Source organism: Alosa pseudoharengus, unplaced genomic scaffold (assembly GCF_046254945.1).
Source record: "Alosa pseudoharengus isolate Yale_2024_CS ecotype anadromous, Long Island Sound unplaced genomic scaffold, YU_APseudo_1.1 YU_APseudo_1.1_scf_7, whole genome shotgun sequence".
NCBI classification, from domain to species: domain Eukaryota; kingdom Metazoa; phylum Chordata; class Actinopteri; order Clupeiformes; family Clupeidae; genus Alosa; species Alosa pseudoharengus.
Window position 1 is genome coordinate 27,123,279 of NW_027468859.1, and position 19,162 is coordinate 27,142,440.

The 19,162-nt window shown below is 41.5% G+C and overlaps 1 protein-coding gene across 1 annotated transcript; it reads right to left on the bottom strand.

Moving 5' to 3' along the window:
- Positions 1–1,321: 1,321 nt before the first annotated feature.
- On the bottom strand, positions 1,322–7,416 carry LOC143110167 (tapasin-related protein-like). The gene is made up of 7 exons (XM_076273033.1): positions 7,254–7,416; positions 6,944–7,147; positions 6,582–6,851; positions 2,983–3,312; positions 2,341–2,673; positions 2,043–2,123; positions 1,322–1,914 (listed from the first exon to the last, which is right to left on the bottom strand). The coding sequence occupies exons 1-7, from the start codon at positions 7,291–7,293 to the stop codon at positions 1,901–1,903; spliced, it is 1,272 nt and encodes a 423-aa protein (XP_076129148.1). The 5' UTR covers positions 7,294–7,416; the 3' UTR covers positions 1,322–1,900.
- Between the last annotated feature and the right edge of the window lie 11,746 nt (positions 7,417–19,162).

Sequence of the window (19,162 nt, forward strand, 5' to 3'; positions counted from 1 at the left end):
TGTCCTTCCCCCTTCTTATTTCCCTCTTCACATCCTTTTGCACCCGCCTCAACTCCTCTTTATTCCCAGATCTTAAAAAACCCTCTTTTTCTGATTAAGCAGTCCTTTCAGTTCAGGTGTCACCCAGGGTTTATTATTTGGAAAACAACGAACCCAACAGGTAGTGTTGTTCACACAGAAATGTATGTAATCTGTGACACAAGTTGTTATATTATCCAAATCCTCCCCATGAGGGCTATACAGAACTTCCCAAGCTGTACTATCAAAACAGTCCTTAAGAGCCATGCTGGCCTCATCAGACCATTTTCTTACATACTTCTTAGTCGGTGGATGTTTACATTACATTACATTACATTACATTACATTACATTTAGCAGACACTTCTTGTCCAAAGTGACTTACATATGTCAGCTATATTACAAGGGATCACATTGTCCCCGGAGCAACTTGGGGTTAAGTGCCTTGCTCAAGGGCACAACGGTGGAAGCCGGGAATTGAACCGACAACTTTCAGGCAACTGCACGCTAGCCCAGCTCCTTAACCACTACACTACCACCGCCCACTCCTTAGTTTATTCACTAAGGGTATGTATCCAGGGGTCAAATGGACAAGGTTGTGATCGGAACGGCCCAGTGGGGGTAGGGGTGTTGATGCATATGCATCCTTGATGTTAACATAAAACAAGTCCAAAGTTTTATTGTCTCTGGTGTGACAGTTAACATATTGCGTAAATGTGGGGAGAGTGGCAGACAGGGAGGCGTGGTTAAAATCCCCCGAGATGAGAATGAGAGCTTGGGGATGAGATGTCTGCAACTGCGATACAACAGTTAGTAGGAGCTCGCAGGCAGAGGCAGACGGAGGTATGTACACAGTAATGACTATAAAAAGGTTTAATGATAAAAACTCATTATTTTTTTGGTTTCTCTCTACACTTGAAATGTACCCCAAATTATAGAATGACCCATGTGTTTGCATGTAGGCCTAGTCCAAAATTGTGAAGCAAATGTATTGTGTCTTATAAATCCATTTATCATTATTATAGGTATGAATGGCTCTGCCTCTTGCCCTCCATGCTCCAGCGCAGCGTTCCACAATTTCGGCTACAAAGATATTTTAGATATCAATTAATATTAATATAGTTAGGTCAGCATAAGCATGGCAACACAACACATGTTGTGCAATTTATTTTCAGGACATGCAGACACACTCCCTTATTGCTGAGTTGCTTTGGATAATCGCATCTGCCAAATGAATAAATGTAAATGTTACGTCAGTGATTCAACTCAACTCAAACCACTTAGAAACCACTCAGAGGCTGGAAAGAAATCAAGTATATTTATTTAACATAAATAAGCATTGCACACATAAGTAGGCTAAAACAGTTTCCTTGATTCCTTTCCCAGTTTCCTTCCCTTATGAGTTCCATCATCATAGGGTGTGTTGTACTCGGCTTGATCCAAGGAGTCCAATGGAGTCAAGAGTGCAATTTAAATGAACATCTAATATTGACCCGTTGTTTGAGTGCTTCCAAAAAAGTAAAAAAAAGTAAAGTAGGCCTAAACATTTCTAACACAAGAGGCCACTCAAAGAATTTTACTCGAAGACATAGACAGAGACAACAAACGAGTAAAGTCCATGGATGATGGCGAGTGTCTTGTCTTAGGCTGAGCAACACAGAGCATGGTGTTCTTGAAATCTCATTGGGCCATCTGTAGAGCTCTGGAAACACAGATCTGAAGTCCGAGCAGTCTTATCAGAGTAGCCTGGAGTAGACACTGGAAATCCAACTTGCAGATCAGCAACTCTTGGTGAACCCCTTATAGCGATGGATCCTCCATTCTAGTCGTGAATTCTTTCCCTGTGGGAAATACTCAATATCTTCGTGGATATGCGATTTCCCTTATGCTTTTGATCCTGCAACAGAAAAAGTAAGTTATAATATGTTATTACATTGCTAAACATTCAATGTGTAAAATAGACTCATATTGTGTTGAAACCTGTCACAAAATAAATTACAGTAACACAGGAGGCTATTTATGTACCTGCATGTTTGGACAGCAGCAAAGCCAGGATTCCAATTATTGCCAGAAAAGGAGGTAGGTACCACAGATATGAATCTTTCTCTGTCAGGAAACAAACAAAAAAACCTCAACAACTATATTTTCTTTACTGGTTGCTTACATGACTTTAAGATTCATCATGCCTGCTAGCACAGAAATAGACATTGATAAGATAAGCAAAGCCAGGACATTAAAAGCTATGTTAAGAGCTATGTTTAAAATCCTGCATGATTTAATATGTACAGTTTTAATCATAACTCTGTGACAGTAAGCTACTAACCTGTGACACTGAGGGTGAAGCTCTTCCGGATGGGCATTTGCAGACCATCGTGCGACACCCTGCATGTGTAGCGGTACCCAGAGTCCTGGAGGGTGGGCTTGAGCAGGAAATAGGCAGTGAGGGAGTAGGTGCCGTCCGGGTTGTGGCGGTGGCTAGACAACATGGCAATACCTAGAGTATTTACGCGGCTTGCTCCCGGGGTAAGAGACTCCTTCAACCACTCCATGTGCACGTCCAGGGGGTAGAAGCCCGCCGCCTCACAATCCACCCTCTGCAACTCCCCCTCAGACAGAGACACCTGAGAGTTCACGTTCAGAGACACACGGGGAGGCTCTGAAAAAGTTGAAGTGCAGGAAGAGCATGAAGCACAGGATAAAAGGTTTCAGCTTCAGCCTAATTCAGAAATGCTGGTCAAGCAAAACATGACAGAACCATTAAAAATGGTTCATTATTCTGGCGAAAGGTTGATTATTTGAATGGAATGGTGCATGACTGACCAAGTCACTTTGCCATTTACTAAGCCCAGGCTGAAAATGGAGTGCTTTGTAAAGTGTAAAGACTGTAAACAAACACTAATCCTAATAATAAAATGTGATCTTTTTGAGTCATGTCATGTTTTTTCCCCCCGTAAGAGTCTCTCACCCATGAGCTGCAGGGCCATGCTGTGACTGCCGGCGATTGGGGGTACATGCACTGAGCAGACGTAGGTGCCCTCACTGGTTTCCCTTGTGAGGGGGATCTTGAGAGACGCGTCTCCTTTAGCAATGGCCTTCACAGACACACCACTGCCCTCACTCTGGCCCGTGTGGCTGGAGTAGCTGAAGAGCTTGGAGCGGTGGCCTTTGCGCTGCAGGTGCCACTCCACAGTGAGGTGGGCTGCTTTGTGGTCTACAGCGAACTCACAGTTCAGGGTCTGCTCCTTCATCAGGGCAACCACCACAGAGGGGGTGTTGCTAAACATCATCATTACAGCTGGCCAGGCACAGAAATAGAGGCATGTGGAAAGGCATAAACTGTATGATAGGGGTGTGCATTGGCACTGCCCTCACAATTCGATTCGATTAACCAGGTAAACGATTCGATTCAATTTGATTTTATGATGCATTGCAATTCTACTGCACGCAACAAGGCAAAATTAGAGGTCATCAGCCAATACAAGCAGTCAGATATTGAACAGATTGTATTGGCTGCTATGTGTGTATTATCACTCTCCTGTATCTTTGACATAAATGTCATTAAATAATGGAATTTCACCATTTTAGGGGCAAGGCTACTTGGCCTTCAGTTGGGCATATTTGGTGGGGGGCACAAAGGCTAAAGTTAACTATACAGTAGTAGGCTATAAAAATGATCAAAATTGTATTTAGCCTATTCACAGCAGTAGACCTGCATCACTGTAGCCTATGAAACATTACAAAAACATGAAACATGGCATATTACATAGAACTGTAAATCATCTGATCATATAATATTTAGATATCTAGGATATATTTAACATTTATTTTTATATTTGGCCTGTTATGAAATCATGTATTGAACAATTTAAGCACAGCTCAGTTTTAAGAAACTCAAATAGCATAGATGCAAGCTTAGTTAAGGCCACTTTCACAAACTCGCTGTCCTCTGATTTACCGATATCTAGGCGATATTTGTAACATCTATTTTGTATTTGGCCCATTATGAAATCATGTAGAATAATTTAAACACATTGTAAAAATTAAAGCCCAAATTTGGACACATCCATGCATGTCGAAATTTGCTGCAAATTCAGAACTGGATTACTCTGGAACGGCTAACTGTACAGGGGACTGCTGCACTTTCTGTTCGGTAGGTCAGCGGTTTATTCTGATATATGGTTTATGTGTTGAACGAAGGGTTCGAAGTATTCCACCGAGTAGAGATGAATGTAGGGAAATGGTCGCAGAACTTTCAGTAGAATTATAATTAAATTTAATTATATTATTCACTTAAGTGTAATTTTCTCGCAAACCGTTCACCACAGCAATTAAAGGCTAACATAGCTGAGAAAAAGCTCTATCATGTGATGTCTGTGTGATGAGTAGGCTCGCTCGCGAGTAGTTCAACTGAGAAGAATGGGTGAATTTGGATGCACTTTCTTTCTTGCCGTGCGCTGTCACTTTCTCCATTGCGTAAAAGACTAAATTAATTTGCGCTGTGAATGCTTAGATTATTTTGACAGGCCATAGGCTAAATAAAAATCGTTATTAGTCGGACGCAAATCAGAATATTGAAAGGGGGCATGAAGGTCACCACATACTGAACACACAGTAACGAAGCCAACTCAGGATGCTCGACATGGTTCGTGAAGTTAGTTGTATTGCCAACGTGCTTGATGTTAGTCTGTGAGGTTTTACACACCGCGTACGTCTTGTCTAGTTTCCCATTAAATTAGTAGAATCCGAAATGTGCCCAGATGTCCGCTTTCCAAGCTTTGGGTGCGTTTTTAATTACCCGTCTACCGCGGTCCTCTCCCTCAGTCATCTTGATTATTTAGTGTTGTTGTTAGGGACTGTACGATATTTAGCGGGGGGGGAGGGCCGGTCGCCAGACGATCGGGTTAAAAATGTTCTGCCTGGCCCTCCCCCCTGGTCAAATTTTTTTTTCCAGGGGCCTCCCCCCGTTTAAAAAAAATTATCCTAGGCCCTCCCCCCTACGTGAATCAAATAAAACTGGTCGAAAAATGACGTTTACAAGGTTAAAACGGCCAGCAAATGTCATAAGCACACATACACACACACGGGGCTAACCAGTGTTGCGCGGGTTTGGTCACAAGCGGCCCGCGGTCGCCCGATATTTTAATCAACCCGACCGCAACTCGGACCGCGAATATTAATTAGGACAAAATTATACCCGACCCGCTTATTTACAAAATGTGTGCTTTTGGTTATAGTCTGCATGCAGTAGTCCATTTCTGTAAAACAAACTAATTTATTTGCGAAACTTTATGCAGAACTACACGCAGGCATGCAGGACATAGGCCTAATGTTTGCGCAGGAGAGAGAATGAGAATAAGACGCACGCAACCACCAAGGATTAGAACACTAGGATAAGATTTGGCCATGGACATACTTCTTTCGAAAATAGAAATGGGGAGGCAAGGTAGCCTAGGCAAGAGAGATACATTGCTGGTCAAAACGTTAGCGTAAGAACTGGTTTAAAATGCTGAATAAAGCACAAAGCTTTACTAAAGCACATCCACTGTTTAAAGTCACAAACACAACGAACTAAGGTAACTTTTATGCATGCGCGAACCTATAGCCTACATACCGGTAGATATGGCTGTGTAGTCTGTGCCATAAGATTTATTCCTGCAGGCTGCCCGTTTCGGCTGTCATACTTTTAAATGGCTTCGCAAGAAGTAGGCCTACATAGACCATAACTTGTACTACTGTCATCTTCTTTAAGAACGTTTCCCAATATTTCCCATAGCCTATATCGCTTTTCCTGAAGGGTGTCTTTATTATTTTAACTCGCGTCTTCAGCTTCTTTACTGTTGACTTAGCCTACTGTATTGATGCTTTACTGTATTGATGCTAGCCTTCTCGTGATATTTTAAGTAGGCCTATTTGTAGAAAATATATATTTAATTAATTTTAACTGACCCGCCGGCAAATGACCCGAATATCATTAAAATATTTGGTTTATGACCCATAACCGCGGGTGACCTGCAAGCTTACAAGGGGAGTTGTGGGAGATTCAGGTATGGTTGCGACTTTTTGGACTCGCCCACTCTGTCAAAGAGACGTGAATCATGTTTTGGCCTACAAACCTTTTAAAATATCGAAAACGGATCATTGATCAGGGGGAAAAAATATCATGTATCAGGAAAAAATAATTTTCCTCGGCCCTCCCCCCAGGCCAAAAAATTTCTCCTGGGCCTTCCCCTAAGGCTTAAAAAATTATCTTAGGCCCTCCCCCCCCCCCCCCCCCCTGTAAATATCGTACAGTCCCTTATGCTAGCTGCTGCCACTTAGCATGTAGCTACAGGCTATGCACGTCATTACAACGTTGTTCCGGAAAACTTCACAACTTTATTGTCCATTCAAGGCCAGAAAATAAACAGTGACATAATCGATTATGGCACTGGCGCATCAATGCTGAATCGTGCATGCCCCGCATTGCAATGCATCACCGAATCGATTATTGTTGACAATACTGTATGGTGTTATTACCACAGTTATTATCGTACTGTTCTCTAAATACACTCACACTGACTTTACCTGTGGTGCTGATTATGTCTTTATCTGCAACTTGAATCCACTGTTGGCGGCCTGGCTGCGTAACACTGGGAACATTGGAACTATGTCTGAGGAAAGAAGTGATGACAAGTCTCTCCGTGTGGCGCAGTGTGCAGGTAAACCAGTTGTCGTGCTCCTGGGCTCCCAAGCTGGGCCAGCGCACCGGCGTCCCGCGCGTGCGGAGCCTGCGCACCTCGCATTGAAGAGTGTCCATGTCATCTTTAAAGTACCGTTGCATGTCCATCTTAGAGACTGAAACCCACAGAGAGATTGGTCACTTGGCATAGTGTAGGCTACGTAGCCTACGCATTAAGACAAGGACACTTTATGTTGAACAGACTAACCCGTGACAAGGAAGGTTATGAACTCCGAATGCACTGGACTGTCTCCGGGCTTGCCAAACTGCAGTCCAGCATCTCGATGTCGATATGTTGGTTCTGATATGTTCATCTTTTTTCCTAGAACTTCTTCCTCGACGATCTCAACATGTTCGTCAACAAACAGGCATGGCAGCCAACGAGGCTTATGTATAGACTGCGAGATAACAGCTGTAAAACCAAATAAATACATGTCAGACGTATTAATACGCAGTTCAATCGATGACAAGCTGCCATGGCACAAAAACAAGCCCATAAACACCCACAAAAGTCTAACCTGTCAAAAGCACTGAAAGAACACCAAATATCAAAACCATGGTGATATTTATCCCACTTCAAAACGGCAAACATGTAAAGTAGCGCTACTGTTTGGCGCCATAGAGCTAACTTGTTAACTGAAAAACAACCAGAGAATGTCTAACTAGATGTACCGCAGAGTGGTACAAAATATGACCGCCGCCCAGTCCAGCACATTTTTTCCACAAAAAGAAATCACGCTGAAAGGCCTATATGATTCTAACTGTCTCACTAAATTGCATTATCCACACTCAGTTCTCACTGGTATCTGCTAGACAACAAGTCCCAAAACATGATTAGTTCATAGATTTCACATGTAAAATTCATTTTATACAACCCCACCTCCATCTTGCCTGTTCATAATTCTGAGAAATTCTTGATTGTTTGTGTTATGTTTATGTTATGTGTGTGGGTGTGTGTGTGTGTGAGTGTGTGTGTGTGTGTGTGTGTGTGCGTGCTTGTGTGTGTGCCTGCGTATGTGCCTGTGCATGGAAGCGTACATATGTCTACTGTGTGAGTATATGTCATACGTATGATTACTGTGAATGTGTGTGTGTGCGTGTGTATCTGTTTGTGCACATGTGTGCACATGAAATGGGTTAACATGACCCCTGGAGACAAATATACGGAAAAAAAATGGTCATCCTACTAGGCCCTACAGTTCTCAAGATATTCACAGAGAACTGTGTCTGGCCTACCCTCCTTTCGGGGGGTCCAGTCCAGCGGGGGGGCTACAGATCAAAACGAAAAATGACGGTTCCATGCTATCCATGTGGGGGTACATGCCCACCAAGTTTTGTGTACCCCGGTCTTTCAGTGTCCCGGGAATCCTTGTTGGTGTACGTCACTAAATGTACACATAAATTATTTTATTGTAAGGCCCCCCATGAACGAAAGTACACAAAACTTGGCATGCATTCGGAGGGTGTCATAATGATCCTACACTTTCATTTTCGTGCAGTTTTGACCATGTCAGCCAGAGATATTGTGATGAAAACACCTAAATTTTTGCTTTTTAATTTTTAACTAGGTGGCGCTATACATGAAATAAGTGGTAATGGGATGGGTTGACATGGCCCCTTGAGATCAACATACAAAAAAAAGGTGGACCTCCTAGGCCCTACGGTTCTCGAGATATTCACAGAAAACTGTCTCCGGCCACCTACAGGCCAGTTGGTGTATAGTAACATAAATTAATTTATTGTGTGGCCCCCCATGAACGGAATTCCACGAAACTTGGCGTGCATTCAGAGGGTGTCATAATGATCCTACACTTCCAATTTCGTGCAGTTTTGACTATGTTAGGTCACAGATACCTGCGATTACAACACCTCATTTTTACTTTTTTGTGTTTAACTAGGTGGCGCTATACATGAAATGAGTGGTTATGGAATGGGTTGACATGGCCCCTTGAGATCAACTTACAAAAAAAAAATGGTCCTCCTAAACCTTACGGTTCTCGAGATATTCACAGAAAACTGTGTCTGCCCTACCCTCCTTTCGGGGGGTGCAGTCCAGCGGGGGGGCTACAGATCAAAATGAAAAACGATGGTTCCATGCTATCCATATGGGGTTACATGCCCACCAAGTTTCGTCTACCCCGGTCTTTCAGTGTCCCGGGACTCATTGACGGAAATTTGGACATGCGAAAAAGAAAAAAAAAAAAAAAAATCTGACTAAACCTATATGACCGCCGCTTCGCTGCGCGGCGGTCATAATAAGGGGAGAACCTTCACTCTCGGAACGCTTCCGGTGTGGTACTGCATCTAGGGGCGCTCGCGGGCGAGTCCAGAATGAATGGAGGTCTATGGAGCTGTACCCCTCAAAATCCACTTTTCTCGGGATATAATTTTTTTTCAAGTAATTTGAATATTGTATTCGAAAGGGGAAGCAAAGACAATACACTTGGTTGAGTATTATATTTTTTAAAGTCACTTAATTGTTCTAAAAAGCCTTTCAAACGTGTCAATGACGTCATTCAATAGCATGATCATAGCATAGCATCAATACTAGCGTGTTATGGGCAACAACAACCCAACCTGTAAGAAAACGAAAGGACATGACTCCCGGATTATTTCACTTTTGATTGATAATCCATATCCATTTTGCGAAAAATAAAATAAAATCTGAGGGTTTCAGTTGTTAAATAGGTGAAAACAATAAATGTAGCCATGTAGCTCCATAGGACCCCATGTATTTTGGACTCGCCCGCGATCGCCATCTAGGTGAACTCTGGTGAACTGCAGCCAAATTCGGTTTGTATGGGATTAATAGAGAGTGGGGAGGCTCTCCGTAGACGGGCTCTGGTCTTACCAAGGGGGCAGGCGAATTCCCGGAAGTAGAAGCATCGATGTAGCGGTGGTTATCAACTCTCTGCTAACCCCATAGAACGCCCATCCATTTAGGATTTTTTTGAACTCCCATAACTTCATATAACATATATCATGTGCCGATATTTTAGCTTCTGTGTTATCTACATAAACAATAAAAGGCAAAACAAGACTCGACTACCTCGTACGTAACGTTAGGTTCCCGTAAGAAGAATGTTTAGCATGTCCGGTTGAAGGGAAGCTAACGCACTGAAGGGAGATAACCGTATTGTTTGGATAAGAAGCGTAGTCCAGCCAGCACGGAAACTCGTGAACAAAGCCATGTAGCCTACAATGGCATTGTAGCCTAGCCTATGTTAAGGTAAAGCATAGAGGCAAGTAAACCTAATGGAAAAACAGTAGTTTTACCGTTAGGTAGTCTAACGATAATCATTTCAGAGGTTTTCGATGGATTGAGGTAGGTCAGAAAAGTGGAAAGAAGATTAGCCTCAAGGCTATAACTTTTTTGTTTTGTTTTACCATGACTGTTTTTGAAGATGATCATGTGTGGTAGTTTCAACATTAACACGACTTGATATCACTTGTGAGGATGATATTAATAATAATACATAAATAAATGTTTTACTTTGATGACTTTGAAGGCGAAGGAAGTGTGAGAAGAATTTCTGTGTAGCCTATCTATCATATGAGTTACAAGATTCAGTTCGATGGCTAACGTCACGAAGTTAAGTGCGAGTCTGCGCAGTACTGGGGGGACCAACTGAAAAATGACTCAGTACCAGAGCCCATCTACGGAGAGCCTGGCCACTCCGTATTAAGTCCCATTGTACCGAATTTTGGTTGCAGTTCCACCAGATTTCCACTGGGGGCGATCGCCATGAGTGCAGAATGAATGGGAGTCAATGGAGCTAGACGGCTAAATTTGTCTCTTTCACCTGATTGTCGTTGACAAATCTCAGATTTGATTGTATTTTATATAACTTCAACATGGGTTATAGATCAAAAGTTGAATGAACGAGTACTTATGTCCTTTTGATTTCTTACAGTTTGGGTCGTTGTTGCCCATAACACGCTAGCATTGTGCTAATGAGTGACGTCATTGACACGTTTGAAAGGCTTTTTAGAACAATTAAGTGACTTTAAAAAATATAATACTCCACCAAGTGTATTTTCTTTGCCTCCCCTTTCGAATACAATATTCAAATTACTTAAAAAAAAATTATATCCCGAGAAAAGTGGATTTTGAGGGGGAAAAGCTCCATAGACCTCCATGCATTCTGCACTCGTGGACGAGCGCCCTCATGTGGAACCACAGAAGGAACTGCAACCAGTTCAGAAACCGGAAGTTTTCCGAGAGTGGCAGTTCTCCCCTTATTAGACATTCTCTGCTCAGTACCCTCCCATTGAGAACGACGGAGTCTGTTCGTCCATTTCTTTTACTGTCTATGGGTCTTACAAGTTACAACGTCGCAGTTTTTAAACGTCACCACAACACAGCTAGCCCAAAGATTGTCTTTGGCTAGCCTACTTGTTGGTGACGTCGTTAACGTTTCTAAATATTGCCATTTGTTTTTGGTAGTCTAGTCTAGTGTTTTTCAACCTTTTTTGTGTCAAGGCACACTTTTGACACTTAAAATGTCCCACGGTATACTAACATCCTGTGTGAAGAAAAAATAAACATAGCCTAAAGTTTCAAATAATACAGATATGGCCTTATTATGGCTTCTATGCAAGACCTGTTCAATAAAACAAGCGCCCTCTGTTTCATTTGTAGGTGACTATATTTAATTTAATTGTTGTTATGAACTGGATATGTGATGATTCTGTGAATACTGGATATGGGGCCCCCGTTGTACAATGCCTGCATACCACAAATAGTGCAATCATACAATCAATGAGAGCATGTGGTTATAAATTCTTTGATGCAACAGTTGCTTTTCTGGACCAGTGAGTGACATTTGGGTAATTTTCTGCGGCACACCTGATGATCTCTCACGGCACACTAGTGTGCACAGTGGTTGAAAAACACTCGTCTAGTCTACTACTAGACAGTGGTCTAAAAACAACTGCATGCATGTTGTGCACATTTTCAGGGCAGGCTGTATGTCTAATTTATTTCGAAAGAAGTTGGTCAATAAATGTTGCATTTCAAAATGTATTAAAGCATTTCAGAATTATGCTTCCTAAAATGGCTGCTTTGTTGTATGTATCTGAATGTAGTCTAAATTGTGAAGCAAATGTGCTGCCTTATAAATCCATTTATCATTAATATAGGTATATATGAATGGCTATCCTCTTGCCCTCCGTGTTCCAGATTCCAGTTCAATTTATTTTGGATGTGTCAATGCTTTACTGTCAATTAACATTTCAATATATTCCAAAATAAATGTAGCCGTACTTAAGTATATATATATGTATTTATACTCTTTTGATCCTGTGAGGGAAATTTGGTCTCTGCATTTATCCCAATCCGTGAATTAGTGAAACACACACAGCACACAGTGAGGTGAAGCATACACTAATCCCGGCGCAGTGAGCTGCCTGCATCAACAGCGGCGCTCGGGGAGCAGTGAGGGGTTAGGTGCCTTGCTCAGGGGCACTTCAGCCACGCCTACTGGTCGGGGTTCGAACCGGAAAACCTCCGGTTACAGGTCCTTAGTCCTTAGTGCTAACCAATAGGCCATGGCTGCCCCACCAGGTTTGCATAATTAAGGGCATGCTATGCAATTTAATCTAAGGACAGGCACACTCCCCATACATCATTGAATCAACTCAACTCAAACCACCTTTGAGGCTGCAAGAAATCAAGTAGGTTATATTTATTTAACATAAATGCACACATGCATTGCACACATCATAGGCTAAAACAATTTCATGGATTCTTTTAATCCAAAACTTAATGGATCAGTCATCTTCCAAACTGTAAATGAGTTCCATCGTTATAGGGTGCATTGTACTCGGCTTCAAGGAGTCCATTTTTTCCCTTTTTTATTTGATTTGATTTATTTTGGATTTGACAGACGACATAATTCAAAGGAGAGCATGTTAAAGAACACAATATGGTCCTCCATAGTGTTTAGACATATTGCAAGACAAAAGACATAAACATTTAACACAAACAGTCCAAAACTTTGCTAAAATAAACAAAATAAGACAGATCACATCAGATTTAACAGGTAATGGATAACATTATTTGCATCACTTGCCGTTTGTGTTTAAATTTAGCTGATAATCCACAGTACCAGGTAGAACATGCATAGTCAAAATTACATTGAACCAGTGATAACACCAGTCATTTCTTGATAGAAAAATCTAGATGCCTTATATGATTTACTGGCACACTTGGATACTATATCGTCAGCAATAGATCGATAAGTTAGTGACTGCTCTAATGTTAACACTCCTAGTCATCAGCATACAAAAGATGTTTACATTTCATCGCAGCTGGCATGTCATTGATATAAACTAAAAATAAAAGGGGGCCCAAGATGGAACCTTGGGGCACCCCACAAGTCATACCCTGAGTAATATCTGATACATCACAAACTTGAGTTCTTCCAGTGAGGTATGATATGGTATTGAGGTTTTGATAGCAGTATTGCATGATGTACAGTATCAAAGGCTTTTTGCAAATCAAGAAGAATTGTGCCAACATATTTTCCTGTATTCATGTTTTTGTTGAGTATAATCAAGTAAACGAATAGGACAGGTTTGAGTAGAATATGCTGCTCTCTAAAGCCAGACTGAAGTTCAGTAAATTTTGTCTGACAAGATACAATAAGAAACATGCTCATACGCAAGACACTCAAACACCTTTGAAATGTCTGTAAAAACTGACAAAAGAGGCTGACAACAACCTGACTCTCAAAACCAAGAAGACCAAAGAGCTAATAGTAGACTTCAGGAAGTCTAAAGCTAGCACACGCCCCCCCCATTCTCATCAATGAGACTGAGGTGGAGCCCCTGATTTATAGATCAGTGGGTGGAGCGTGTCACCAGCTTCAAGTTTCTGGGTGTCCATATCTCTGAGGACATTGTGCGAACTTCTGCCCATCAACAGCCCCCTCTCCCCCGGACAATTCAACAGCCCCCTCTCCCCCGGACAATTGCCTGTTAAGATGTCCATGACCAACCTTGACTATGATAAAAAAAAATTGCTCCTCCATAGACCCCCCCCCCACCCCGCACAATTGCAATACCCACCCATAGTGTTCTATTTATTTATAAATTTACATACTGTAATTACTTACATTGCCATATTCTACTGCTCTTTATTCTATTCATCCTGCACATACACTTATTCTTACTACTACTGTTACCACACTGAACATAGCTGTACATATCGGTCTATATGGTCACTAAATATCCATATTTATTCTGTTTTTCTTATAATATATTCATTTATTACACGGCTCTTCACAAGACAAGTAGAACGCTCCATTGGCTTGAATGGGATTTCCCAAAGTTCTACGGTAAAATATATTCATGTAATTACCGCTGCAAGGACTGGAACTTCAAAGGAAAGGACTGGAACTTAATTCAAAAGCAGACGGTTGATCAGCTGTGTTCTAAACAGTCTATGGTTCTAAAGAATGTTTGATTCAAGTTCAGCGTGTGTTGATGCGAACTATTTGTTTCTCAGTAAATGCCACGATGAACGGTAACAATAGGCTAGGCTATGTAGGCTAAAGTCATATCGTGGGGAGTTTATTATTTCGTTTTGGCAAGTAGCCGTGTAATAAGCGGGATAATGTATAGAACGCCGGTCATTACTGGGAAAATAAGTCCCTTCAGGGCGGAACAAGACCGGTTCACCATGTCGGGACTTATTTTCCCAGTAATGACCGGCATTTTAATACATTATCCCTTACATATCACGTCACATATCACAATATTATACTACTCTTATAATGTTACTGCTATACACTGCACATATCTGTACATGTTGTTCATACTATATACTACAGACATATTTATAGTCTTCTCTTATAAGGTTGCTGCTAATACACTGCACATATTTATATTTAATTTATATTACTGTAAATTACTATTACTGTACACTGCACTATATATCCTGTCCTGTCTATGCACCACCTCTCTATACTTTGCATATTGCATTTTTCTGCTTTTATGCCCTTCTGGTTAGATGCAAACTGCATTTTGTTGTCTTTGTACTTGTACTCTGCACAATGACAATATTGAATCTAATCTATTCTAAAATTGATGGTCTACTTACCAACATCTGATCTGCTATTTTCCTTAAAACAGGCCCTTTTCATGTCACTTGGAAAGATACCCTAGCTTAAAGATAAATTAATATGGGTGAGTACACTAGACGTTATTCTGGCACTTTCCCTCAGAAATCTGGACTGAATTAAGTCCAGTCCAGTGGCTTTATTCATTGACAATGTGGATAGAAGCATCCTCACCCTCTCACTTATGACGGGCAATTTTAAAAGCATGTGGAATAACATGTTTGTCTTTATAAAAGGAGCTTACAAATGCTGCGCCATATCTACCACACACACTAGGCAACTACAGGTTTACAATGTACTCACGAAAGGGACAGTGAGCAGACAGCTAGCAGATCGTGAGATGATTGCTGGATGTGACAAAAAATATATAGCTTGAAATTGGGTATGACTACACTGCACCTTTAATATGAGCTTTGCCACTCTCCCATACCCATTTGGATTACACTTTACTTAAAGGTGTCTACATAAGAGTGACATGACACTGTCATGAACGTGTCATAAACATTATAAACAATTCATAAACGTTTATGTCATAGCTCTTCCGTCACTCGCTTCTGTCAAGTATCATTCGGATTTTGTCATGACAAGTTAGGGTTAGGGTCATTCAGTTTTTGTCATGATAAGTTATGACAGTGTCATGTCACTCTTATGTATACTAAGAGAAAGTGGAATAGAACATTATGTCCAATATTCCAATATGTGGTTTAATGTTCTGCATTATGTCCAATATTTCAATATGTGGTTTAATGTTCTGCATTTCTCATTAGTGGTTCACTTTGATACTAAAAGTATGATTCTATGTAATGACTGTATGATATCTGTACTGTCTCTGTGTATATCTGTGTGTGACTATGTATTTAGAGATAAGCGGGAATATTATGACTTTGCAGTGTTTTACTGTTCTGTATGGCTGCGTCAGTAGCCAGCTGCTCCGGATTGTCAGGTTGCCACTAATCAGGGTCTGATTCAGTGTAGTCCACGTGAGATGGGATGACCAACGCCATCTCCCGTCAGCCTGGAAGGATACTTAAACCCTAACTATTTCCTTGTCTAGTTAGAGCAGCTGATGGATCTTTAGGTGAAGTCATGCTGTCTCTCCCTTGATGCGCATCATTGTAAATAAACTCTGTTCCTGATTTTTCATACTATTGGTCTGACTGGGTCTTTATTAAATCTATGGTATCAAAATTACCATCAATACCGACAAGTAAAGTGTTACCAACCTTTGACTGGTGAAGAACCCGGGCAGAACCCGAAGCAACTCCTTCAGCCATAGGTGTCTTCTTCTTCTTGCAGTTACTCAGTTTGTGGGGACGGCCTGTTCTAGGCAGGTTTGCACATGCACCATTTCTTAAAGATGGATTTCCCGGAACTCCAGGGGATGTTCAGTGACTTAAATATTTGAATTAGGTTGGTCACTTTAAGGGGGGTGAATATTTATGCAACCACTTATTTTACATTATATATTTTTTAATTAGTTGACATTACTTTTAAAGGAACACGCCACCCAATGTCAGTAGTAATATATGTTCTTACCTTAACTTTCACGAGTTGAGTCATACCTCTCCCGTGTCCGTACGTGCACTCAAACGCTCTGGTGCGCGGCTGGACTGTGTTAGCATGTTGCTATGCTAGCGGGCTTTGACGGCAACTAAGCGTAGAAGTAATAAAAAACATCCACGTTTTACCGACTTAAATACAGTTGCACGAGTAGTTGATAGAAATGCTACGGCCATGCAACATGAAACGTGGCGATTTTCCAAGCGAATAAACCGGAGAACTACAATGTGTGGCGCAATAGCACTTGGGAGTACTTCGACCTAGCGTAGTAGTATTGTTAACACCTAATTGTAGATCCTATCCACCACAGAGTTTAGAATCCATGCTGGATCGACCCTCAGCCTCTCCCTCCCCTCTGAGCGAGAGAGAGGCACACACACTAGAAATGCGCTGATGGGCTATTATTTCAACCATAACTGCATAGCAAAACTTATCATCCGTCAGCCATCTATCAGCACCAAAGTTTTTTGACCAATTTTCGAAACCACACCCGCCCACCATCCACTGGTTGTTTTAATGTAGGCTATGGGTGATGCAGCGCTGCTGACGTGAGGCTAGAAAGCCCTTGCCTGTTCTAGAAAGACTGATCTAATGCAGCAAATATATGAAAAGGCTAAAGTCGTACATTGGCTATGTTGTAGCCTATCCTCAGAATATCAGCAGCAAACTCAGTCTCTGTCTCGCAAAACAGTCTCCAAATAAAACGCACATCGGCCTGTTGCCTATTCTGCCAGCTTGTGACAATATATCGTCCAAAATGCTTGATTGCATTGCATTCTCCACATTTTTAGCTAAATTTTCATGTACCACATCAGCATTTTTGTTCAGTGAATCTTTTGTAAATTGCTTTACAATTACCGTCGGGCCTATAGGCGTATTGCCTGGCTTGCCTCAGCTTCAGTCACGTCCTTTTACAATTTTATCATTGTAATAAAAAACGCAATTTGCCACATAATTTCAACATGCTCCTGGCCTACTAATTAATGCCTATTGTACTTTATTTTTTGCAAAAAAAAAGAAATCCTTGATAAAATAACAAGTCATTCACATTATAGGCTACTTTACACACTGTTATGTCAGGGTGACTGACAAGCCTGTTCTGAAGACTCCCATTCATTTTGACTGCACGAGCGCGTCTTTTTCAGACAGACAGCATTTTATAGCAGGCCATCGGACAAATATGACGCCTCGATATTAAAGAAACTCCGACTCCATTCATTCTGAAAGTCCACCGCACAACGTGCATGTTCACATTTTTAGTAAAAACCGCAAAACTTGCTTGCTTGCCTACACATCTAAGTTTTCCGACTATTTTTCGTACCTTCTTTTTCCGCTGGATGTTATTGAGTTTGTAGAAGTTGTAGCTCTTACGTTCTGAACATCTCGCACTGCCATCGCCCGATGTCATTTCTGAGTCATATCACTCTCTGTCTCTCTTTTAAATGCCTATTCCCTGAATGGTAGGCTACAATTATGTGTTTTATATATAGGCTAATATCGAAACAAAATAACCCAGGCAGTCTCATCTAGGATATAACACAGGTTGAAGTCAACGTCAAGTTGGTTCTATTTAGGGAGGTGAATGTGTGTAAACATCTGTAGATGACTCAGAAATGACATCGGAAGACAAGGAGTATAGTGGCAAGAGGCAAGCCGAAGGCTGCTGACAAGGGCCCGACGCTATTGTAAAGCAATTTACAAAAGATTCACTGAACAAAAATGCTGATGTGGTACATGAAAATTTAGCTAAAAATGTGGAGAATGCAATGCAATCAAGCATTTTGGACGATATATTGTCACAAACTGGCAGAATAGGCAACAGGCCGATGTGCGTTTTATTTGGAGACTGTTTTGCGAGACAGAGACTGAGTTTGCTGCTGATATTCTGGGGATAGGCTACAACATAGCCAATGTACGACTTTAGCCTTTTAATATATTTGCTGCATTAGATCAGTCTTTCTAGAATAGGCAAGTGCTTTCTAGCCTCACAGCGCTGCATCACCCATAGCCTACATTAAAACAACCAGCGGATGGTGGGCGGGTGTGGTTTCGAAAATTGGTCAAAAAACTTTGGTGCTGATAGATGGCTGACGGATGATAAGTTTTGCTATGCAGTTATGGTTGAAATAATAGCCCATCAGCGCATTTCTAGTGTGTGTGCCTCTCTCTCGCTCAGAGGGGAGGGAGAGGCTGAGGGTCGATCCAGCATGGATTCTAAACTCTGTGGTGGATAGGATCTACAATTAGGTGTTAACAATACTACTACGCTAGGTCGAAGTACTCCCAAGTGCTATTGCGCCACACATTGTAGTTCTCCGGTTTATTCGCTTGGAAAATCGCCACGTTTCATGTTGCATGGCCGTAGCATTTCTATCAACTACTCGTGCAACTGTATTTAAGTCGGTAAAACGTGGATGTTTTTTATTACTTCTACGCTTAGTTGCCGTCAAAGCCCGCTAGCATAGCAACATGCTAACACAGTCCAGCCGCGCACCAGAGCGTTTGAGTGCACATACGGACACGGGAGAGGTATGACTCAACTCGTGAAAGTTAAGGTAAGAACATATATTACTACTGACATTGGGTGGCGTGTTCCTTTAAGCAGGGTTCCTACACATTTTCCATTTCAAAATTCCATACTTTTTCCATACTCAAATTTCCAAACTTCTCGGTAGATTTTTCTGACCATATTCTCGACATTGCGGCCACATCTGGTTTGGGATAACTCGGTGAAAACAAAGGTA

What these genes read in the sequence shown, in the direction of transcription:
- LOC143110167 (XM_076273033.1), bottom strand. Translation starts at nt 7,293, where the DNA reads ATGGTTTTGATATTTGGTGTTCTTTCAGTGCTTTTGACAG. An exon ending in AGACATAATCAGCACCACAG is followed by an intron (nt 3,313 to 6,581) that starts GTAAAGTCAGTG and finishes GTGCCTGGCCAG; the next exon opens with CTGTAATGATGATGTTTAGC. An exon ending in CTTCACCCTCAGTGTCACAG is followed by an intron (nt 2,124 to 2,340) that starts GTTAGTAGCTTA and finishes GTTTCCTGACAG; the next exon opens with AGAAAGATTCATATCTGTGG.